This window comes from Triticum aestivum, chromosome 2D, assembly GCF_018294505.1.
Source record: "Triticum aestivum cultivar Chinese Spring chromosome 2D, IWGSC CS RefSeq v2.1, whole genome shotgun sequence".
NCBI classification, from domain to species: Eukaryota; Viridiplantae; Streptophyta; class Magnoliopsida; order Poales; family Poaceae; genus Triticum; species Triticum aestivum.
Genome location: NC_057799.1, coordinates 135,380,438 through 135,405,442, shown reverse-complemented (window position 1 = coordinate 135,405,442; position 25,005 = coordinate 135,380,438). Strand labels below are relative to the sequence as shown.

Genomic DNA, 25,005 nt, shown 5'->3' with positions numbered 1-25,005 from the left:
GGGATGATGTATTACGGAACGAGTAAAGAGACTTGCCGGTAACGAGTTTGAACTAGGTATCGAGATACCGATGATCGAATCTCGAGGAAGTAACATACCGATGACAAAGGGAACAACGTATGTTGTTATGCGGTCTGACCGATAAAGATCTTCGTAGAATATGTGGGAGCCAATATGGGCATCTAGGTCCCGCTATTGGTTATTGACCGGAGAGGTGTCTCGATCATGTCTACATAGTTCTCGAACCCAAAGGGTCCGCACGCTTAAAGTTACGATGACAGTTATATTATGAGTTTATATGTTTTGATGTACCGAAGGTTGTTCGGAGTCCCGGATGTGATCACGGACATGACGAGGAGTCTCGAAATGGTCGAAACATAAAGATTGATATATTGGACGACTATATTCGGACACCGGAAGTGTTCCGAAGAAGTTTCGGATTAAACCGGAGTGCCGGAGGGTTACCGAAACCCCCCGGGGAAGTATTGGGCCTTGGTGGGCCTTGAGGGGAGAGAGAGGGCAGCAGCCAGGAGGTGGCGCGCCCCCTCCCAGGAGGAGTCCTAGTTGGACTAGGAGAGGGGGGCGCAGCCCCCTTTCCCTCTCATTCTCCCTCTCTTTCCTTCCCCCCTTCTTTTCCTAGTAGGACTAGGAAAGGGGAGTCCTACTCCTACTAGGAGGAGGACTCCCCCTCTCTCCTTGGCGCGCCTAGGGCAGTCGGCCTCCCCCTTGCTCCTTTATATACGGGGGCAGGGGGCACCTCTCTACACACTTGATATACGATATTTTAGTCGTGTGCGGTGCCCCCCTCCACCATATTACACCTCGATAATACCGTTGCGGAGCTTAGGCGAAGCCCTGCGTCGGTGGAACATCATCATCGTCACCACGCCGTCATGCTGACGAAACTCTCCCTCAACACTCGGCTGGATCGGAGTTCGAGGGACGTCATCGAGCTGAACGTGTGTGGAACTTGGAGGTGCCGTACGTTCGGTACTTGATCGGTCGGATCGTGAAGACGTACGACTACATCAACCGCGTTGTGTTAACGCTTCCGTTGTCGGTCTATGAGGGTACGTGGACAACACTCTGCCCTCTCATTGCTATGCATCACCATGATCTTGCGTGTGCGTAGGAATTTTTTTGAAATTACTACGTTCCCCAACAGTGGCATCCGAGCCTGGTTTTATGCGTTGATGCTATGCACGAGTAGAACACAAGTGAGTTGTGGGCGATATAAGTCATACTGCTTACCAGCATGTCATACTTTGGTTCAGCGGTATTGTGAGATGAAGCGGCCCGGACCGACATTACGCGTACGCTTACGTGAGACTGGTTTCACCGTTGCGAGCACTCGTTGCTTAAAGGTGACTGGCGGGTGTCTGTCTCTCTCACTTTAGTTGAACCGAGTGTGGCTACGCCCGGTCCTTGCGAAGGTTAAAACAGCACCAACTTGACAAACTATCGTTGTGGTTTTGATGCGTAGGTAAGAACGGTTCTTGCTAAGCCCGTAGCAGCCACGTAAAACTTGCAACAACAAAGTAGAGGACGTCTAACTTGTTTTTGGAGGGCATGTTGTGATGTGATATGGTCAAGACATGATGTGATATAATTTGTTGTATGAGATGATCATGTTTTGTAACCGAGTTATCGGCAACTGGCAGGAGCCATATGGTTGTCGCTTTATTGTATAAAATGCAATCCCCATGTAATAGTTTTACTTTATCACTAAGCGGTAGCGATAGTCGTAAAAGCAATAAGTTGGCGAGACGACAACGATACTACGATGGAGATCAAGGTGTCGCGCCGGTAACGATGGAGATCACGAACACGGTGCTTCGGAGATGGAGATCACGAACACGGTACTTCGGAGATGGAGATCACGAACACGGTGCTTCGGAGATGGAGATCACAAGCACAAGATGATGATGGCCATATCATATCACTTATATTGATTGCATGTGATGTTAATCCTTTATGCATCTTATCTTGCTTTGATTGACGGTAGCATTATAAGATGATCTCTCACTAAAATTTCAAGATAAAAGTGTTCTCCCTGAGTATGCACCGTTGCGAAAGTTCTTCGTGCTGAGACACCACGTGATGATCGGGTGTGATAGGCTCTACGTTCAAATACAACGGGTGCAAAACAGTTGCACACGCGGAATACTCAGGTTAAACTTGATGAGCCTAGCATATGCAGATATGGCCTCGGAACACGGAGACCGAAAGGTCGAGCGTGAATCATATAGTAGATATGATCAACATAGTGATGTTCACCATTGAAACTACTCCATCTCACGTGATGATCGCACATGGTTTAGTTGATTTGGATCACGTAATCACTTAGATGATGAGAGGGATGTCTATCTAAGTGGGAGTTCTTAAGTAATATGATTAATTGAACTTGAATTTATCATGAACTTAGTCCTGATAGTATTTTGCAAATTATGTTACAGCTCGCGTTGTTGCTTTCCTGTGTTTATTTTTGATATGTTCCCAGAGAAAATAAATTATGTTGAAAGATGTTAGTAGCAAAGATGCAGATTGGATCCGTGATCTGAGGATTATCCTCATTGCTGCACATAAAATTATGTCCTTGATGCACCGCTGACTGACAGACCTATTGCAGGAGCAGATATAGACATTATGAACATTTGGCTAGCTCAATATGATGACTACTTGATAGTTTAGTGCTCCATGCTTAACGGCTTAGAATCGGGACTTCAAAGACGTTTTGAACGTCATGGACCATATGAGATGTTCCAGGAGTTGAAGTTAATATTTCAAGCAAATACCCGAGTTGAGAGATATGAAAGCTCCAACAAGTTCTATAGCTAAAAGATGGAGGAGAATCGCTCAACTAGTGAGCATGTGCTCAGATTGTCTGGGTACTACAATCGCTTGAATCAAGTGGGAGTTAATCTTCCAGATAAAATAGTGATTGACAGAATTCTCTAGTCACCATCACCAAGTTAGTAGAACTTCGTGATGAACTATAGTATGCAAGGGATGACGAAAGTAATTCCCGAGCTCTTCGTGATGCTGAAATCGACGAAGGTAGAAATCAAGAAAAACATCAAGTGTTGATGGTTGACGAGACCACTAGTTTCAAGAAAAGGGCAAAGGGAAGAAGGGGAACATCAAGAAGAACGGCAAGCAAGTTGCTGCTCAAGTGAAGAAGCCTAAGTCTGGTCCTAAGCCTGAGACTAAGTGCTTCTACTGCAAAGGGACTGGTCACTGGAAGCGGAACTACCCCAACTATTTGGTGGATAAGAAGGATGGCAAAGTGAACAAAGGTATATTGGATATACATGTTATTGATGTGTAATTTACTAGTGTTTATAGCAACCCCTCGGTATTTGATACTGGTTCAGTTGCTAAGAGTAGTAACTCGAAACGAGAGTTGCAGAATAAACACAGACTAGTAAAAGGCGAGGTGACGATGTGTGTTGGAAGTAGTTCCAAGATTGATATGATCATCATCGCACACTCCCTATACTTTCGGGATTAGTGTTGAAACTAAATAAGTGTTATTTGGTGTTTGCGTTGAGCATGAATATGATTTGATCATGTTTATTGCAATACGGTTATTCATTTAAGTTAGAGAACAATTGTTGTTCTGTTTACATGAATAAAAACCTTTTATGGTCATACGCACCAACAAAAATGGTTTGTTGGATCTCGATCGTAGTAATACACATATTCATAATAATGAAGCCAAAAGATGCAAAGTTAATAATGATAGTGCAACTTATTTGTGGCACTGCCGTTTAGGTCATATTGGTGTAAAGCGCATGAAGAAACTCCATACTGATGGGATTTTGGAATCACTTGATTATGAATCACTTGATGCTTGCGAACCGTGCCTCATGGGCAAGATGACTAAAACGCCGTTCTCCGGAACTATGGAGAGAGCAACAGATTTGTTGGAAATCATACATACAGATGTATGTGGTCCGATGAATATTGAGGCTCGTAGCAGGTATCATTATTTTCTCACCTTCACAGATGATTTGAGCAGATATGGGTATATCTACTTAATGAAACATAAGTCTGAAACATTTGAAAAGTTCAAAGAATTTCAGAGTGAAGTTGAAAATCATCGTAACAAGAAAATAAAATTCCTACGATCTGATCGTGGAGGAGAATATTTGAGTTATGAGTTTGGCCTACATTTGAAACAATGCGGAATAGTTTCGCAACTCACGCCACCCGGAACACCACAGCGTAATGGTGTGTCCGAACGTAGTAATCATACTTTATTAGATATGGTGCGATCTATGATGTCTCTTACTGATTTAACGCTATCGTTTTGGGGTTATGCTTTAGAGACGGCTGCATTCACTCTAAATAGGGCACCATCGAAATCCATTGAAACGACACCTTATGAACTATGGTTTGGCAAGAAACCAAAGTTGTCGTATCTTAAAGTTTGGGGTTGCGATGCTTATGTGAAGAAACTTCAACCTGATAAGCTCGAACCTAAATCGGAGAAATGTGTCTTCATAGGATACCCACAGGAGACTGTTGGGTACACCTTCTATCACAGATCCGAAGGCAAGATATTCGTTGCTAAGAATGGATCCTTTCTAGAGAAGGAGTTTCTCTCGAAATAAGTGAGTGGGAGGAAAGTAGAACTTGATGAGGTAACTGTACCTGCTCCCTTATTGGAAAGTAGTTCATCATAGAAATCTATTCCTGTGACTCCTACACCAATTAGTGAGGAAGTTAATGATGATGATCATGTAACTTCAGATCAAGTTACTACCAAACCTCGTAGGTAAACCAGAGTGAGATCCACACCAGAGTGGTACGGTAACCCTGTTTTGGAGGTCATGTTATTTGACCATGACGAACCTACGAACTATGAGGAAGCGATGATGAGCCCAGATTCCGCGAAATGGCTTGAGGCCATGAAATCTGAGATGAGATCCATATATGAGAACAAAGTATGGACTTTGATTGACTTGCCCAATGATCGGTGAGCCATTGAGATTAAATGGATCTTCAAGAGGAAGATGGACGCTGATAGTAGTGTTACTATCTAGAAAGCTAGAATTGTCGTAAAAGGTTTTCGACAAGTTCAAGGTGTTGACTACGATGAGAGTTTCTCACTCGTATCTATGCTTAAATCTGTCTGAATCATGTTAGCAATTGTCGCATTTTATGAAATATGGCAAATGGATAAACAAAACTGCATTCCTTAATGGATTTATTAAAGAAGAGTTGTATATGATGCAACCAGAAGGTTTTGTCAATCCTAAAGGTGCTAACAAAATATGCAAGCTCCAGCGATCCAGCTATGGACTGGTGCAAGCATCTCGGAGTAGGAATATACGCTTTGATAAGTTGATCAAAGGATATAGTTTTATACAGACTTGCGGTGAAGCCTGTATTTACAAGAAAGTGAGTGGGAGCACTACAACATTTCTGATAAGTATATGTGAATGACATATTGTTAATCAGAAATAATGTAGAATTATTCTGCAAAGCATAAAGGATTGTTTGAAAGGAGTTTTCAAAGATAGACCTCGGTAAAGCTGCTTACATATTGAGCATCAAGATCTATAGAGATAGATGAAGACGCTTGATAAGTTTTTCAATGAGTACATACCTTAACAAGATTTTGAAGTAGTTCAAAATAGGACAGTCAAAGAAAGAGTTCTTGCCTGTGTTACAAGGTGTAAAATTGAGTAAAGACTCAAAGTCCGACCACGGCAGAAGATAGAAAGAGAATGAAAGTCATTCCCTATGCCTTGGCCATAGGTTCTATAAAGTATGCCATACTGTGTACCAGATCTATTGTATACCCTACACTGATTTTGGCAAGGGAGTACAATACTGATCTAGGAGTAGATCACTGGACAACGGTCAAAATTATCCTTGGCGGAATAAGGATATGTTTCTCGATTATGGAAGTGACAAAAAGGTTCGTCGTAAAGGGTTACGTCGATGCAAGTTTTGACACTAATCTAGATGACTCTAAGTCTCGGTCTAGATACATATTGAAAGTGGGAGCAATTAGCTAAGAGTAGCTCCGTGCAGAGCATTGTAAACATAGAAATTTGCAAAATACTTACGGATCTGAATGTTACAGACCCGTTGACTAAAATTATCTCACAATCAAAACATGATCACACCTTAGTACTCTTTGGGTGTTAATCACATAGCGATGTGAACTAGATTATTGACTCTAGTAAATCCTTTGAGTGTTGGTCACATAGAGATGTGAACTATGGGTGTTAATCACATGGTGATGTGAATTATTGATGTTAAATCACATGGCGATGTGAACTAGATTATTGACTCTAGTGCAAGTGGGAGACTGAAGGAAATATGCCCTAGAGGCAATAATAAAGTATTATATATTTCCTTATATCATGATAAATGTTTATTATTCATGCTAGAATTGTATTAACCGGAAACATAATACATGTGTGAATACATAGACAAACAGAGTGTCACTAGTATGCCTCTACTTGACTAGCTCGTTAATCAAAGATGGTTATGTTTCCTAGCCATAGACATGAGTTGTCATTTGATTAACGGGATCACCTCATTAGGAGAATGACGTGATTGACTTGACCCATTCCGTTAGCTTAGCACCCGATCATTTAGTATGTTGCTATTGCTTTCTTCATGACTTATACATGTTCCTATGACTATGAGATTATGCAACTCCCGTTTACCGAAGGAACACTTTGTGTGCTACCAAACGTCACAACGTAACTGGGTGATTATAAAGGTGCTCTACAGGTGTCTCCAAAGGTACTTGTTGGGTTGGCGTATTTCGAGATTAGGATTTGTCACTCTGATTGTCGGAGAGGTATCTCTGGGCCCACTCGGTAATGCACATCACTATAAGCCTTGCAAGCATTGTGACTAATGAGTTAGTTGCGGGATGATGTATTACGGAACGAGTAAAGAGACTTGCCGGTAACGAGATTAAATTAGGTATCGAGATACCGACGATCGAATCTCGGCCAAGTAACATACCGATGACAAAGGGAACAACGTATGTTGTTATGCGGTCTGACCGATAAAGATCTTCGTAGAATATGTGGGAGCCAATATGGGCATCCAGGTCCCGCTATTGGTTATTGACCGGAGAGGTGTCTCGATCATGTCTACATAGTTCTCGAACCCAAAGGGTCCGCACGCTTAAAGTTACGATGACAGTTATATTATGAGTTTATATGTTTTGATGTACCGAAGGTTGTTCGGAGTCCCGGATGTGATCACGGACATGACAAGGAGTCTCAAAATGGTCGAGACATAAAGATTGATATATTGGACGACTATATTCGGACACCGGAAGTGTTCCGGAGAAGTTTCGGATTAAACCGGAGTGCCGGAGGGTTACCGGAACCCCCCGGGGAAGTATTGGGCCTTGGTGGGCCTTGAGGGGAGAGAGAGGGCAGCAGCCAGGAGGTGGCGCGCCCCCTCCCAGGAGGAGTCCTAGTTGGACTAGGAGAGGGGGGCCCAGCCCCCTTTCCCTCTCCCTCTCCCTCTCTTTCCTTCCCCCCTTCTTTTCCTAGTAGGACTAAGAAAGGGGAGTCCTACTCCTACTAGGAGGAGGACTCCCCCTCTCTCCTTGGCGCGCCTAGGGCAGCCGGCCTCCCCCTTGCTCCTTTATATACGGGGGCAGGGGGGCACCTCTCTACACACTTGATATACGATATTTTAGCCGTGTGCGGTGCCCCCCTCCACCATATTACACCTCTATAATACCGTTGCGGAGCTTAGGCAAAGTCCTGCGTCGGTGGAACATCATCATCGTCACCACGCCGTCGTGCTGACGAAACTCTCCCTCAACACTCGGCTGGATCGGAGTTCGAGGGACGTCATCGAGCTGAACGTGTGTGGAACTTGGAGGTGCCGTACGTTCGGTACTTGATCGGTCGGATCGTGAAGACGTACGACTACATCAACCGCGTTGTGATAACGCTTCCGCTGTCGGTCTACGAGGGTACGTGGACAACACTCTCCCCTCTCGTTGCTATGCATCACCATGATCTTGCATGTGCGTAGGAATTTTTTTGAAATTACTACGTTCCCCAACACTCGCCGCCTGGTGGGCCCCGCCGACTGGTCTGGTACGGGGCCGACAGGCCACCTCCGTCGCTCACGGGTCTTGTCGGCTGCTGATCACTGTAGCCGTGATGCTAATGACGCAGGCTCGGTCAGGGGAGCGTGGCTACAGCTCCGCCGCCTGGCGGGCGATTACTGTAGCCACTCTGCGTCTCGTCTGGTTAATGGCGAGTGGGCCCCGAGGAAGGGGCGGGCCGACTGCTGGGGGCCGACCTCCCTCGGGTCCGACTGGTGGGGCCCTAGCCGTCTTCCGGGTTCTCGCTGATCGGTGGGGCCCGTCGTCCTTGGGCCGTACCGATAGGCCGTCGTGGGAGCAGGGCTCCGCCTGCTTGTGGTGACGTCAGGGGTGGTGTGGCAACAGTGCCGCACCGGGCGGAGATCTCCGCCGGTACGGCGCACTGTGGCCACGCCCGTCCCTGGATTAGGGGGGATGGGCTACGCTGTAGCCACTCCCTGTCTTGTCTTTCTTGATGAGGGCGCAGGCTTCGTGGCACCTCGGGCCGACTGTTAGGGGCTGGCTTATCTGGAAGCCACCCACTAGGAGTCGGCTTGTTTTGATGCCAGCTTCTGGAACTCGGCCGTCTACGGGCGGCCGGCTATTCCTCCAGCCGGCCACCAAAAGGCGGCACTTCGTCTTGGTGTCTTGAGGGGCGCAGCCAGCCCCGATGTCTTGAAAGGTTCTGGGTCTCGGGTTAGCCTACCCGTGGCCCATTACTCCGACATGCCCCCATTCCCGCAGCCCCTCGTGTGCAACCTGAGGGTTTGGGGTGGGTCATGCTCCATCTCCCGAGCAAACGGGGCGGGAAGACGAAGACGGCGACGCGGAGGCCGGCGCAGCCTGATGAAGAACTCGCGGGGCTGGTCTCCAACGTGGCCCTCCGTCGGGAAAGACATCATTGGCGGGTGCGAGGTCGGCGCGCTGCCCCGTCCTCCTCTTCCTCGAGCACCACGACCTCTGCCACGGCTTCGCCCCCTCCCCCTTCCCCTCGCGGCCGGCTCCACCACCGCGGGCTCAGGAGGAGGAGGGACGCGCTGTCGAACGGCGACCCTCGCCACCACCGTCGAGGGACCAGGGTTCCCCTTCTCCATGGCGGATGAGAGGAAGAAGCAGAAGCGGGAGGAGATAGAAGATAGAAGAATGCGGGATGCCATCCCCCCTTCACTCTCCTTATAAAGGGGTGGGGTCGGGCTCGGGCGCCCCGCTCGGCCAATCCAGGCACCACAGGCGCAGGGAATCAAGAACGACCCGCTGCCCCAACCAGCGACGGCCCGGTTTCCCATCTCCACCGCTTGCCACCCCAAGCGCATGGAGGACGCGTGGTGAACGTACAGAACAGAGGGAACGGGTGAAGCGACCTCTCCCCACCCTGTGATCGTGGGGTGTGGACGCCTTGAAGACCGCGACCCGGCTCCATTCAGTAAATGGGCCGCGCCTTTACGCCTCTCCCTCTTCATGGGGAAGGCGCGAGCCGCCCCTGTATCGCGATGTGATGCATGCCTGCGGAAACCACCCCACGCATGCCGCCCATGTCACGTACGCACCCTTCCCACGTCGCGCATTCAACATGGGTCGTGGGGAAGCGCAGCGGACGAAGAGTTACTGGGGTGAAAATCCGCTCCGCCTGCCCGCACACCGTTTTGGGACTGGCCCAACAACGTGTCGCGCTTATGTATGGCCCAGGCCCGGGGGCTCCTGTCGGTGTACGAAAGTAGGGGCTCTCCTTTTTGACCCCTTTACTTGTGCACGGGCAGTCAGAGCCACGCGCCGCGGCCATACGAAGCAAGGCAAGGGAGGGAAGCTGGAGAGAAGCCGAAGTACAAGACAACCAAGGCAACGCCAAGGCCAAGAACACAAAGAAGCAGAAGGACGAAGTAGGCTCCCCCGGCAAGACCCTTGCCGGGGCAGCCTTAGCAGCCCCGACGAGACCCTTGCCGGGGCGGCTCGCCCACACTAGCGAAGTGAGCCACCCTCGAGCCCACGGGTTCCAACTCAACCAACCACGTTGGAACTAGGGCTCGGGAGGCACCTCCATGGTGACATGCAGATCTTTGTCAAGACCAAGGAATATTCAAGATCAGATGAGGATTAAAAGACAATGGTCCTCGGCAAGATCCTTGCCGAGGAGAGCCGGGGACGACAGCGCGCCACGGCAAGACCCTTGCCGGGCCACCCGGCAAGGCCCTCACCGAGGACGCCAGCGGGGCCACCTCCAGGCCCGCACCAGCCAAGTCTCCACCGCCGTTTGCATGCAGCTGCCAGCCCAACCAGCTGGGCACGCACCTGCATGGCAACATGCAGCTCCCAGGCCAACTCAGCAAGCACATGCGTGGCGGCATGTAGATCTTCGTGAAGGCCCTACCGCCGTGCACCTCAACTGCTTGCCTGCCTACATGGCGCCACATGCAGCGCTGGCCAGGGGGCGTGTCGAAGCGAGGGGGAGCGGCGACGGACGGGACGGGCCTCACCCCCGTCCCCGATAAAGCTAGGGGACACCTAAGCGATGCATTAAATGCGTCTTGTCCTGTAATACGAGCGATAAGCTCGTAGCACTATACGCCTTTCCACCTCCTGTGTGCCACTGTGGCAGCCCCTTTCGACTATAAAAGGAGGCCCATGGCGTACTGGAGAAGGATTCGGCTCTCGAGAACTACTCAGCCACCGTAGCTAGTTTGAGGGCTCAAGAACACTCAATACATCCACCAAAGCAGGACTAGGGTTTTACGCATCCTCGCGACCCGAACCTGGGTAAACGATCCTTGTGCTGATTACTAATCCTGCTCTTCTTGCAACCCTGCGCCCCAGCAACCGTAGTAGGGATTCTTGTGATCCCATAGGTGTTGTTCCACACCGACACTCAGTTTCAGGCTTGGGTCCAGCTTTGGGTTTCTTCCCGGGAGTGGAAACTTGCTTGCCATTCTTCTTGAAGTTCCCTTTCTTTCCCTTGCCCTTTTTTCTTGAAACTAGTGGTCTTGTTAACCATCAACACTTGATGCTCCTTCTTGATTTCTACCTCCACAGCTTTGTGCATTGCGAAGAGCTCGGGAATTGTCTTGTCCATCCCTTGCATATTATAGTTCATCACGAAGCCTTTGTAGCTTGGTGGCAGTTGATTGAAGAACTCTGTCAATAACACTATCATCTGGAAGATTAACTCCCAGCTGAGTTAAGTGATTATGATACCCAGACATTTTGAGTATGTGTTTACTGACAGAACTGTTCTCCTCCATCTTGCAGCTATAGAACTTGTTGGAGACTTCACATCTCTCAACTCGGGCATTTGCTTGAAATATTAACTTCAGCTCCTGGAACATCTCATATGGTCCATGACGTTCAAAATGTCTTTGCAGTCCCAATTCTAAGTTGTAAAGCATGGCACACTGAACTATCGAGTAGTCACTAGACCGAGCTTGCCAGCCGTTCAAAACATCAGCATCTGCTCCTGTAGCAGGCCTTTGACCTAGCGGCACATCAAGGACATAATTCTTCTGTGCAGCAATGAGGATAATCCTCAAGTTACGGACCCAGTCCGTGTAGTTTCTACCATCATCTTTCAACTTAGCTTTCTCTAGGAACGCATTACAATTCAGGGGAACGGTAGCACAGGACATTGATCTACAACATATATATGCAAATACTATCAGGACTAAGTTCATGATAAATTAAGTTCAATTTATCAAATTACTTAAGAACTCCCACTTAGATAGACATCCCTCAAGTCATCTAAATGATACGTGATCCAAATCAACTAAACCATGTCCGATCATCATGTGAGATGGAGTAGTCATCAATGTGAACATCTCTATGTTGATCATATCTACTATATGATTCACGTTTGACCATTCGGTCTCTAGTGTTCCGAGGCCATGTCTGTACATGCTAGGCTCGTCAAGTTTAACCCGAGTATTCCGGATGTGCAAAACTGTCTTGCATCCATTGTATGTGAACGTAGAGTCTATCACACCCGATCATCACATGGTGTCTCATCACGACGGACTGTCACCGGTGCATACTCACGGAGAACACGTATACCTTTAAATTTAGTTAAGGGATCATCTTATAATGCTACCGCCGTAGTAAGCAAAATAAGATGCATAAAACATAAACATCACATGCAATCAAGATATGTGACATGATACGGCCATCATCATCTTGTGCTTTTGATCTCCATCTCCAAAGCATCGTAATGATCTCCATCGTCACCGGCTGGACACCTTGATCTCCATCATTGCGTCATGGTCGTCTCGCCAACTATTGCTTCTACAACTATCGCTAACACATAGTGATAAAGTAAAGCAATTACATGGCGTTTGCATTTGATACAATAAAGAGACAACCATAAGGCTCCTGTCGGTTGCCGATAACTTTTACAAAACATGATTATCTCATACAATAACGTATCACATCATGTCTTGACCATATCACATCACAACATGCCCTGCAAAAACAAGTTAGACGTCCTCTACTTTGTTGTTGCAAGTTTTACGTGGCTGCTATGGGCTTCTAGCAAGAACCATTCTTACCTACGCACAAAACCACAACAGTGTTTCGTCAAGTTCGCTGTTTTAACCTTCTTCAAGGACCGGCCGCAGTCAAATTCGATTCAACTAAAGTAGGAGAAACATACATCCGCCAGCCACCTTTATGCAAAACTAGTTGCATGTCTGTCGGTGGAACCGGTCTCATATACGTGGACATGTAATTAAGGTTGGTTCGGGCCGCTTCATCTTACAAACCGCCGAATCAAAATAAGACGTTGGTGGTAAGCAGTATGACTATCACCGCCCACAACTCTTTGTATTCTACTTGTGCATATCATCTACGCATAGACCTGGCTCATGATGCCACTGTTGAGAATTGTTGCATGGAAAACAAAAAAATTCTACGCACGCGCAATGATCTATCCATGGAGATGCATAGCAACGAGGGAGAGAGTGTGTCTACGTACCCTCGTAGACCGTAAGCTGAAGCGTTTGACAACGCGGTTGATGTAGTCGAACTTCTTCTAGCTCCGACCGATCAAGTACCGAACGTACGACACCTCCGAGTTCTGCACACGTTCAGCTCAGTGACGTCCCTCGCCTTCTTGATCCAGCAAGATGTCGAGGTAGTAGATGAGTTCCGTCAGCACAACGGCGTGGTGACGGTGATGGTGAAGTGATCCACGCAGGGCTTCACCTAAGAACTACGAAGATATGACCGTGGGAGTAAACGGTGGAGGGGGGCGCCACACACGGCTAGGCAGTTGTATGGGGTGTGCTAGGGGCGCCCCCCCACACACACATATATAGGTGGGAGGAGAGGGGAGGCAGCCAGGGCGTGCCCCAAGTAGGATCCGAATCCTACTTGGGGTTTCCCCAAGTGGTGCCCCTTGCCTTATTTCACCGGAGAAGAAAGGGAAGGGGGAAGAGAGAAAGGAAGGGGGGGAGAACCCTCCTTCTCCTTCTCCCAATTCAGCCTCCTGCCATAGGGGGGTGCGCCACCCCTTGTGGGATGGTGTGCTCCTCTCTCATGGCCCATATGGCCCATATATCCCCCCGGGGTTTCCGGTGACCCCTCCGGTACTCCGATAAATACCTGATACACTCCGAAACACTTCCGGTGTCCGAATACTATCGTCCTATATATTAATCTTTACCTCTCAACCATTTCGAGACTCCTTGTCATGTCCGTGATCTCATCCGGGACGTTTCTCCCTCTACCTACAGGCCTGCCCCTTCTGGATGTACCAACAGGGGCTGGTGCTGATGCAGAAGGTCCTGGAGCAGAATGTGATGCTCTATTTATTGTTGCAGCAGGGACTGATATGGTAGGATTGGCTCTTCTTCCAGTTGTAGCATGGCCTTATTGAGCTGGTGCAGCTGGTGTATCTGCATAAACTGCCCTGTTTTCCTGCATTCAAGAACCAGGACACATTTAGTGAGGTAAATACCATGGAAAAGGAAACTTGTAAGTCATGTAATTACCTGATGTTTGTTTTTCCTCATCTGAAGCTTAGGCCTCAGAGCCTTCTGGCAACTTGTATACTTGTGTCCTTCTAGCCCACAGTTACTACATGTTATAGTCCCCATCCTACTACTATCTCTTGGACCTGGAACTTCAAACTACCCTTTCCTCCTTGCAGTTTGTTTTTTCCCTGCCTTTTCTTTAAAAACAGGAGGCTCAATGTCTGGTGTGTTTGTTTGAGGCCAACAATTTGGACCAGGGACAGGGTATATAATTTCTTTGTATGTCTCAAAATATAATGTCTTCTTGAAAAATTCACTAACATAGTCCTCAGGATGCAGTTTTTGCTTTGTCATTGCAGATATGCCATGACTGCAAGGTACTCCTGCATGTTCCATCTTTTGCAATCACGGGTATATTTTTCCATGTCAACAGAATATTGTTTTTCTTTGCTGGTAACTTGCCATATTGTTTCACCTGCTCTATCAGCCTGGCAATACTTGGCATATTTCTTGTTCTCTTCTAAAATCTCTGCATAGTTGGGTGTGATTGTCCACCTGCTAATCTGTAACTTCTCTCTGGTCTGCTGCCTCTTGATCATCTGCTTGGTCCTAATCCCTTCAAACATTGTCCTTATAGGCTTAGCCCTAACATCCAGTATCATCTTGTTGAACACTTCACTCAGGTTGTTCACCACTAGATCTGTTTTGCATGTATGATCCATAGCAAACCTAGCCCAAGCAGAAGCATCAATCTTTTTTAGCCATTTCCAAGCATCCTCACACTGTGCTTTCAAATCTTCCATCCCTAATTCATGACCATGTTTTGTGTAAGAGTAGCTAGCCTGGTCCACACATTTCTTTAGTTCCTGCCCCCTAAATCCAGCTGCTTGGAAATTTGCATATATGTGCCTAAGACAGTACCTTTGAGGTGAATCAGGGAATACCTCATTTATTGCCTTAAGCAAGCCCTGTGCATCAATAAATTAGTAATGCACATGATCAAACTTAAATAATTCTAATAGGTACTAAAACCACATTGATCAAACATATTTGTGCATAAGACACTAACCTTTTGCCTGTCAGATATGATGGTGTATGTTCCAAACTTGTTGCCACTACCAATGCAACATCTCAACTGAGTTAAAAACCAAGTCCAACTCTCTCCATCTTCCTTGTCAACCACACCAAAAGCTATGGGGTAGATGTTGTTGTTGCCATCCCTTCCTGTGGCTGCAAGTATTTGTTGTCCAGTGGTTAACTTGATGAAGCATCCATCAAGACCTGGATTAAGTGACAAATTAGCTACAGCATAGAACTACTAGGAAACCACTAATTAATAACAGTTAAATCTTCAAAAATTACCTATAAATGGTCTGCAACCATTAAGGAAACCTTCCTTTGAAGCTGCTAAACAGTAGAAAAGATACTTGAATCTAGGAGTAGGTGCTGGGTTTTCTGGATCTTCAAATGTTGTCACTATACACCTGCTCCCAGGGTTTGTATCAAGAACAGCTTGAAGATAATCTCTTAACCTCAAATACTGCTGCTTGTGATCACCTTGCACCACATCAACAGCCTTCCTCCTTGCCCTATATGCCACACTCCTTGACACATCCACTGAAAACTTGGTCTTTGTCTTTTTAATTAATGCATCCACAGGAGATCTAATGTCTTCTCTCAATGCTTCATGTACTGATCTGGACAACCACTTTGTAGTAACCTTTGTGGACTCTGCACATGCTCCACAAGTGTGCACAATATCACACTTCTTGATGCAAAAAGTTTTCTCATGAGCTATTTTAGAGGCAGTGATATAAAAATCACATCCTTGTGCTCTCTCTGAGAACCAAACAATAATCCTATCTGGGGCATTTCTATGGTATTGAAAGTTCCTCAATGTCCTAATGTGAAAATCCCTAAGTGCATCTCTGTACTCATAAACACTGGTGAAGCACAATCCCTTACAAAACTGTTCTTCTGAGTTTGGTAGTTTGGGATTGAACCATACCCTTTCCTTCAACTTCATATTCCTTCTCTTCCTACCACTTGGTAGTTTATAGGATCCTTCAGGCTCATCTTCTTCATCACTAATGCCATAATCACCAGGAAAACATTTTTCATCAGCTTCAGGCAACCAATCTGGTTTTTCCATTTTTTTAGCCTCATTGTGTGATCTAATTGTTGGATCAGGATTTCTCACTGGCTTTAGTTTCTGTGCCATTGGTCTATCTTCATCATCAGATGAAGAAACTGCTTGCAGTTCCACACTGTTGCCATCTGAATCAGACAGAAATTCTGATACATCAGTGTCACCTTAAAAATGATTGAGGTCAGCTTCTCTCTGAAGAATACTTTTCTTAAGCTCTTCCTTTCTGTCCATGCTTGCATCCACCAACTTAGTGCAACTTTGTTGGGTGTTAATGCAATGATCAACAAAATAATAATCTCTGTTTTCATCTGCATTACACAGCTCATTTGCTTTCACAACTCTTATGTTCACACTCTTTTCATTTAGAGAGTGGAGCAACATCTACTGCACATCATCTTCAGAAGATATTTTCTCTAAGCCTTCTATCCCTTTATGAGCATCACTAACATAGTACATATAATCATCAGAGCAGCAACCCTCACTCCTAATTAGAGATATCAGAGTCCCAAATGATATGTCTGACTGGTACATGTTTCTAACAACAGAATCTTTGCCTTCTAAATGGAACCAAATTCCCCATTTTGGGTCATCAATACTAGACAAAAATGGAATGAATTATTGTAAAGAATGCACACTGCTAAAGTTTCTAACAATTTGCAATTACTCTATTATCATACATTAGGGGAAATTGACCTAAAATACGTCATGTCAATAAAACTGAAAAAGAAGAAGATATGTTGTACCTGCCGCCTCCCGCACGAGGAAGCTTGCGCCGGCCACGAGGTGCACTTCTTGTCGTCGTCGGTGGTGGAGCCGCCGCCAACTCCTGGGATGGCTCGTCGGTGGTCGAGCCGCCGCCGCCGCCAACTCCAGATTCAGACTGTTGCGCCGCAAAGCTAGAGTTGCCTAGCCACGTATCGACCTCCAAAAGGTCGACGCGGCCCCCAACTACGTCAGGAGGTTGGCCGCTGAACAAATCGCCGTCGGGGTTTGGATCCACCGCCGCCATTACCACCGCCGCCTAAGGATACAGAGGAGAGAGCTCGGGGAGAGAGATGTGGTTTGGTCGGTCGGCCGGCCGGTCGGTCGTTTTGACCTGGCCCCTGGCTGGTTCCGACCGAGCCGGGCCACTAACGGCCGCCAGTGGGGCGCCGTTAGCCGTTAGGGCCGGCGTCGGCCTGCCATGTGGGCCATCCCTGTCAGTTAAGCGGTTAAAACGGCTAAATGGACGATCAACACGACTCGGTAGTTTTTTGCCACAAAAATTTAAATTTTCGGTAGTTATTAGTCACTTTTTTGAAAGTGGTAGTTCTGTGGGACGGATACCCCTAATGTGGTAGTTTTTTATCAAATACTCTGTGGAGGGCTGTCAACAGCCACGCCAGACCTCAAGGGTCCATCACCGCAACTCCTCCTCTTTGATCAATCTGAGATATTACCGAATAATTGGATGAACTAGCAAGTCAGCTGCAATCAACTAGGCTTTGTTCTATTTTACTTTGAATTCCAGAAAATAAAGTTATAATGCAGTTGTAACTATCAATTTTGGGTGTCGAGTCCATCGAACTACTAAGTTTTTTGGACTTCGTTTTGTGTTGGTGCGGGTAATTATCTAGAGCAATGCTACATCGACGGAAGTTTTACAGAGCTAGCTGATGTAAACTGTTGTGACTGAAATTGAAGGAGGGGAGGGAGGGGGGAGGGAGGGAAAAAATCCTGTACGACCGGGTCGTACAGTGCCCGTCGGGAGACCATCTCCAGCAATTGACATGTGGCAAAGACGAATCTCAAAGCATGAAGGCCCCTTATATCCTCTATAATTCCTTGTTTTCTTCTCCGGCGCCCACGCTCCGGCAACTCCCCTGCTACCTTTGTCGCTGGAACCATCTGCTCTCCCCCACCGTCGACGGGCGTGATCCTCGACGGGCCTGCAGCTCGCCGCTGGCGGCGCCACTCGCTGCGTCGCTAACCACCAGCGCTTCATCCACAACAATGCTCCACGATTCCCCAGTCTGCACACATCATCGGCTCTGGCGTCAAGTCCGGCGACAGGACACGCGACGAGGGCATAGCTGCAGCCTACAGGCTTAATTAAGTACTAGCGTTCACCAAGCCTGGTGCCTGATGAGTGTTGGTGTGGCTGTGATTTGAGATTTTGCTATTTGCTTCAACTATTTAGAGGATAAATTGCTTCGATTATGTAAATTTTGTGGTTGTGAAATCAATCAACCAAGGAATCTGGGAGAAGATGTCCAGCCCAGAAAACAAACATTGTGGATGTGTGACCAATCATCGCCGGTGGTGCGAGCGGAGGCATCGAAGAGGGTTGCCATGGCCGTAACGAGCTAAAGAGTTGTGCCGCCAGGGGCTAGCTGCCGGGCCGCCGGGGAGCGCGGCCGTGGACTGCAGCGGGAGCAGAGAGGCAGGGGAGAAGAAGGAAAGGGGATCCGACTTATTCCTGTGCCTTGTTGCTTTGAGATCCAGTTTTGCCACATGTCAATTGCTGGAGGTGGTCTCCCGACGGGCACTGTACTGTTGAGTAAATAGGCAATTTCTCGATTAAATTAATCCACGAGTAAATCACTAGCATGGCATTGACACATATGATCGCATACTGATATTCAGTCAAAGTAGCACATACTACGCTAATTGCAGAAAGATCTACGTATAACGCTAGCATGGCTAAAACAGAAAACAATAGGAGCGGGATAAACGAGTTATACCCTCCAGTAGGCCATGCAGAGGCTGCGGCTTTGGTGGCAGCAGCGGCGTCCTCGGCGGCCTTCTTGTCAGCTTCAGCTTTCTCGGCGGCGGCACGTTCGGCGTCGGTGGACATGGTGATGATGAAGGCGACGCGGACGCAGAGGAAGTAGACGATCGGAAGTGAGCAGTCGCGTAATCGCTGCCCAAAAACCTATTCGCCCCTCACCCCGTACAGGAACCAGAAGGGCGTGGTTTCGGAGACCTGCTCTCCCGTCGACCGTGTAGGCGGACGGGATGGAGTCACCGCACACTTACAGAAAACTCTCCGTTAGTGACTGGCAAAAATAAGCGCGTAGGTGTAAGCTCGGCTCAATCCCGCAACCCGCGGCGTGGCGGGCGGAGGAGGAGGAGTGCGCGAGGGCCTCTTCTCTTCTCAAGCTCCAATAGCATGTAGAAGAGAAACCCTTATAAGGAGGTCCAACTCCTCTTCCACTTTCGGGGTGGGACTAAACTTCCCACTACACCTAGTGCCATATAACCCACATGGGCCCTTAGAGATTTTTCAGAAATTGCTACATGGGCCTAGAGTCCATCTCAAATTTCAGCATGTACGACCCGGTCGTACAGGGAGGGGGCGAGATTAATCCATTTGAGACTCCTTAAACCATGCAAGCCATAAAAAACCACTCTCGCAAGTTCATGAGTGACCCTATTTGCTTTCCTTTTAAATAACAATCGCCAAAAACAACCACGCGCCGCCGCTGGCGCATACTGCCCTCCATTCTTCATCTTCATGATGCCAATGATCTTCGAATTAATTGTTCTACAATTACGAGGTCTCGGTGGACAGCTCAGATTTCACAGTGTGGCGCCGGGTGCCTTCTCCATGTCACGTCCGTCCTAACTACTGTAGTTCACATGGGGCCATGTTGGATGCGAGCGCGCACGATCTAAGAGCGATCGCAAGGCCCGTGTCGTCCGGCGCAACGTTTCGGCTGGCACACCGGGTGGAAAATTTCCCATTTGCTTTTCTATTACAAATGTTTGAAATTAGGCTGTGTTTGATAACAAAGTACTGCAAAAAACAGAGTATTGAAAAACCGCAGTATTTTAGCCCGTTGGCATAAGATACCACAGTATTGATATATCAAACTATTTTAGAGTATTGACGATACAGCGACCTGTTTGGCAGTGCCGTATGCAGCGATGTAAAATGGGTTTTAGCTAATGCCTAGCTTGCATGCACAAATTGAACGGCACTGCATGGCCATGCACAAGGCTTGTACCTTTCCATGGACGACGTTCGGCAACACGACATAGCCGACGACGCACAACGAGACTGTTTGGCCTTCTTCTGTGTCAGTAGAGTCATGGTGGAGCGACCACTTGACGCACTGCAATATGGCATTGCTGGTGGTGTACCATGGGACAAAGCTACGCGAGTGTGCGTGGACTGAAACGGCCTGGCCTTCATCCACACCGCCGTGGAGAGGCACCTGGAGCTGGCCGTGAACTGTAACCGCGCGCCCAAGATGGCGTTCGTCGTGTCCACAGCTTGCTGCAAGCCTGCCTTCTCTAATAGTGACTCCTCGTGCAGCACCTCCACCATAACTGCGTTCCAAGGCTAAAGTTCAGGGTGCCGGCATCGGCATTGGTCGTCCTGCCAGCCGCGGAGCGGCACGGTGTCCACGGGCATAGTCTACGGCAAGGTACATATCACGTAGGTAACCCATGGAGTGCTAGCGTGCACTTGTGGCTAAATCATGCGTGGTGAACTGGATTAGATCCCTTGTGCTAGCTTCTATTGTAGCCTTGTAGGTGAACACGGGCGGCCTGCGGGGAGAGGCGGGAGGATGAAGATCAACATATTCACTGTTATTTTTCCTTTGTTGTCTCTTGGTTTGTCCATGACCGCCGAAGGAGAAGATCTCGAGGGACAACAGGGAGGAGACGACTTGGACCGAGGAAGAAGATAACAGCAGCCGTTTCTTTCGCATGCTCTGTTTCAAAAAAAGAGGTCTGGAGTTCTTTTTTTAGACAGAGAAAATATTGTGGTTTTGGGAATACCGTAGTATTAATACCACAGTTTTTCTGGGTAGTCAAACACCTCACAGTAATTAAAACCATACTCCCTCCTTCCATTTATATAGGGCCTAATGTGTTTTTTAAGACCGCCTTTGACTATTGACAAGATTAATAGTACATGACATGCATAATTTGAAAATTATATTATTGAAAGCTCCTTTCACACACGAATTTAACGGTGTGCTTTGTGTAAGTTGCATATCATATATTATTGCTTTAATATTTGATCAAAGTTAGCCTCGAAAAACGCATTAAGCCCTATATAGATGGAAGGAGGGAGTAGTATTTTAAAAAACTACGGTATTGTTAGAATACTTTAAAAATACTTTGCTATCAAACGGGGCCTTAGTGAGAGGGCTCTTTGTGATGCCAATGGCCTCCAAATTATCTGACTTAATAATGTTAACTCTTCTTGATACCTGCTAATTCTTGCTCACGTCAATTTTTGTATTTATTGTTCTATAATCAAGAGTTATCGGTGGACAGCTCAGATTTCACGGTGTGGCGCCGGCATGGGCACCTAGTGGCTAGTGCCTTCTTCATGTCACGCGCGTCCTAATCCTAACTACTGTACTTAATAAATACAAATGGAACCTCGTCGCTTCTATCACGCGCAGGCAGGAGCCTTGAAGCCGGTGAACCTGACGAACGCGATGGAGTGGGGCTCGACGTGCACCGGCGTGCACTCGTCGATGGCGATCGCCGGCCGCAGCTCGGGGATCTGGCCGCACGGGCCGAGCGCGAGCGGCTCCCCGTTGAGCAGCACCACCTGGCTCTGGATGTCGCCGCCCTCTGGGCTCAGGTGGTATTCCTCCCTCCGCCCGCCGCACACCGCCTCCTTTCCGCCGCCGGCTTCCGCCTGCAGCAACCTCCGCGGCGGCGGGTGCAGGTCCATGTCGCCGGCCACCGTCACGTCGAACGCCGTCGAGTTGGACAGGTTGATGAGGAGCACCGTCACGCCTGGCTGCTTCTTGGAGCAGTGCGCGTAGGAGCGGAGGTACGGCGAGCCGGCGGCGGCGGTGGTCTGGAGGACCCCCGGGCCCATGAGCCGGTGCCAGAGCAGCGCGCTGTAGTAGTCCGGGTTGGGGGCGAGCGTGGTGGTGTTGAGGAGGCAGTAGTTCCCGCCGACGAGGGCCTGCCGGCAGTACACCTTGGTGCCGAACACGGCCGACATCCCCAGCTGGTCCAGGTACCAGAAGCTGTTGGCGAACCTGTCCGACACGTCCTTTCCGCCGCTGTTGTACGCGCCGCCGGACTCGCCCACCCACGCCGAGCTCCACGGCCCGGACTCCCGCACCGTCGCCTCCATGTCGCTGAACGTCTGCGCCACCTTGTCCAGGTAGTACGGGTCCTGCATCTTGTTGATCATCTCCTTGTCCTTCCCTGCAAGTTCACGCAACACTCACTCGATCACGTACACGTCACCAAACATCCAGCGCGGCCGGCGACGCGCGAGTGAATCACCGGAGCCGAGGTTGTAGATGTGGTGCGTGACGCCGTCGACGACGCCCGGGCCGGAGACGCGCAGCATCTCGGAGAACCAGGGCCCGTCGTAGAAGCCCCCCGGCGCGAGGACCTTGGGGAGGTGGCCGGTGCCGTTGTACACCTTCTCCACCATCCTCCTGAGGCGGAGCACGTCCTTCCCGTACTGCGCCGCCTTCACCTTGGCCTCCACACCGCCGGCGCACAGCTCGTTTCCCAGCTCCCACGACTCCACGCGGTAGCCCTTGCTCACGGTGTAGCGCATCAGGTCGCGCGCGTTGCGGCCGTCCCAGCCGCCGACGTGGAGCGTGCTGCCGTTCTCGGCGGCCTTGCGCCGGCCCCTCAGCGCGTTCAGCCCGAACGTCACCGTCGTGCTGGTGCATGCAGATCAGATGTGAACTTGGATTCTTGTAGCCATGCATGAATTAATGGTTGCATCAGAGATGTGGCATGCATGCATGATCGCTTACTTGGTTCGGCGGAAGAAGATGTTGAGCTCGTCCCAGCGGTTCATGGCGAGGCAGCCGTCGGTGAAGCCGAAGAGGCGGTCGTCGTTTCGCCGGAAGCTGGGGCAGTCGGCGTAGTGCTTGCCAACCTTGTACGTGATCTGGTCCTGCAGCGATCCTCCAAGCCTAATCCGCAACGAGTTGAAGGCTGCCATGCAAAGATGGAACCATCATGTCGATATGGATCATGCATCATATAGTACTACAACATGTGGATGCATGCATGCATGCACTGATCGATCAATCGAACCAGTGATTAATTCATATATCAATCTCAAAACAACCAAGTTCATTTTCTATTTATTTCACCTTTGACAGCATTGTACAGGATAGGGCTGTAGAGATCCTGCAGGTAATTAACCCCGATACATAATCAGTAGGATTAAAGGTGTGTGCAAGACGGCATGCAATTAACCATGCACATACAAACACGTTGGGCTAATTAAGTTACCAGGTTGATGATGGAGGAGTTGTGCCAGGGGCACATGCCGTAGTTGCACTTGTCCCTGGGCCACCAGTCGAGCGTCGCGCAGATGAAGTCGTCGTCGGTGTGGGAGATGGCCGTCACCGCCCTCACCGACACGGTCGCCTTCTCGCCGGCGGCGACGGCGGCATACGGCGGACCGGATAAGACGAGGAGGCAAAGGAGAAGGACCCCAGCTGGAGCGGCCATTGGAGAAGGAATTCGTGCTCGGGAGCAATGGTGCTGGTGCCACGCCGGTGCCTTCGATGACGGTTATATGGGTGGAGCTATATATGAGAGCTCGGAGTGAAGTCAGCCCAGGAAGCAATAGAATAGGGCTTTGCGTTGCAGAAGGGACTATGGATAAGCACTACGTTGCACACGAACAGGACGGGTTGTTAGTGTGTGTGTGTGTGTGTTGTTTTTTTGCATGCGACAGAGTCTAAGTAAGAAAAAGTCGTCTCTTCGACAAACATACTTCCAGCACAATCTGCGGTAAGCCCAAAACGTTCGCAACCGACGAACAGCGTTGGTAAAAACCATGGCCGGCGCTTAGGGAAGAAATTGGCCTTTGCATAAGAGTAGTCTGATTGCCATAGATTAGCTGACCAATGATTTACAGGGTGGATTTTCAGGCACGGTGCGCTTTTCTTGAGCTCGCCTAGTACTAGTCCCTCCGTCCCATAATATAAGAGCGCTCTTATATTATGAGACGGAGGGAGTTGACAAAAACGTTTTTATATTATGAGACAGAGGGAGTACTATATTTGAGGCTGATTGCTTGTACAATGTGCCCTGATAATCTCTACTCTAAAAAAGAAGTTGGTAAGATCGCCTCCACTTCAATAAAACCGTTCTCATCAATTTTTTCTATTCCATCAATTTACTTAAACTGGTTTTTAGCCCACAGATCTATTTAATTCAGTTTTTATCTGCCAAATCTACATAAAATCAGGCAGATCAATCTTCAGTATATTTAGTAATGTATTTATGGGAAGGAATCAATCACATAGTGAATCTCTAATACCAAATCTACACAAATAGTACTACTTGACTAGTATAACGCCCGTGCGTTGCCACAGGCTTTTACAAAAAATTAAGATGCAATTCATAAAGCTAAAATAACCGAGAACAATGCCGTCTAAAAGAACACACGTCTCTTTTTTTACGATCAACTAACATAAATCATACTATCAAACGCAATAATATGTTACTTGCTGATAAACCAAATGTTATTGAAACCAGCCAATAGTTCAATGGTTAGGATAGTGATGATACCCATCCATGTATGTGAGTGCATGTGTGTATCGATAGTGTGCAGACATTGTTATCCGTAGTTCCTTAAACCTTTATGAAAGCATACATCAATTTTTATTATCTTGCTCTTATCTTGTTTTAAATACAAGCACATCAAAAATCTGGATTTCGTGTCGCTATTCTCATTCCCTAGCTGGGCGATTTTCCATCGGGAGAATTAATGCACACTTCCTAATATCTAACGTTCCAACCTTCTACACATGGAGACTGCCCAAAGATTTTTTTTACCATTATCACTTCTTTATCTAGTAGAAGATGCCATT

The 25,005-nt window shown here is 48.1% G+C and overlaps 1 protein-coding gene across 1 annotated transcript; it reads right to left on the bottom strand.

Moving 5' to 3' along the window:
- Positions 1 to 21,407: 21,407 nt before the first annotated feature.
- Positions 21,408 to 23,771, bottom strand: LOC123049055 (heparanase-like protein 2). The gene is made up of 5 exons (XM_044472052.1): positions 23,414 to 23,771; positions 23,272 to 23,308; positions 22,927 to 23,110; positions 22,439 to 22,830; positions 21,408 to 22,357 (listed from the first exon to the last, which is right to left on the bottom strand). The coding sequence occupies exons 1-5, from the start codon at positions 23,633 to 23,635 to the stop codon at positions 21,582 to 21,584; spliced, it is 1,611 nt and encodes a 536-aa protein (XP_044327987.1). The 5' UTR covers positions 23,636 to 23,771; the 3' UTR covers positions 21,408 to 21,581.
- Positions 23,772 to 25,005: the final 1,234 nt, after the last annotated feature.

Excerpts from the sequence above, each read along its gene's own strand:
- LOC123049055 (XM_044472052.1), bottom strand. The coding sequence starts at position 23,635 with ATGGCCGCTCCAGCTGGGGTCCTTCTCCTTTGCCTCCTCGTCTTATCC. Across the intron at positions 23,111-23,271 it reads CCTGTACAATGCTGTCAAAG|CCTTCAACTCGTTGCGGATT; the intron begins GTGAAATAAATA and ends TTTGCATGGCAG. Across the intron at positions 22,358-22,438 it reads CATCTACAACCTCGGCTCCG|GGAAGGACAAGGAGATGATC; the intron begins GTGATTCACTCG and ends GTGAACTTGCAG.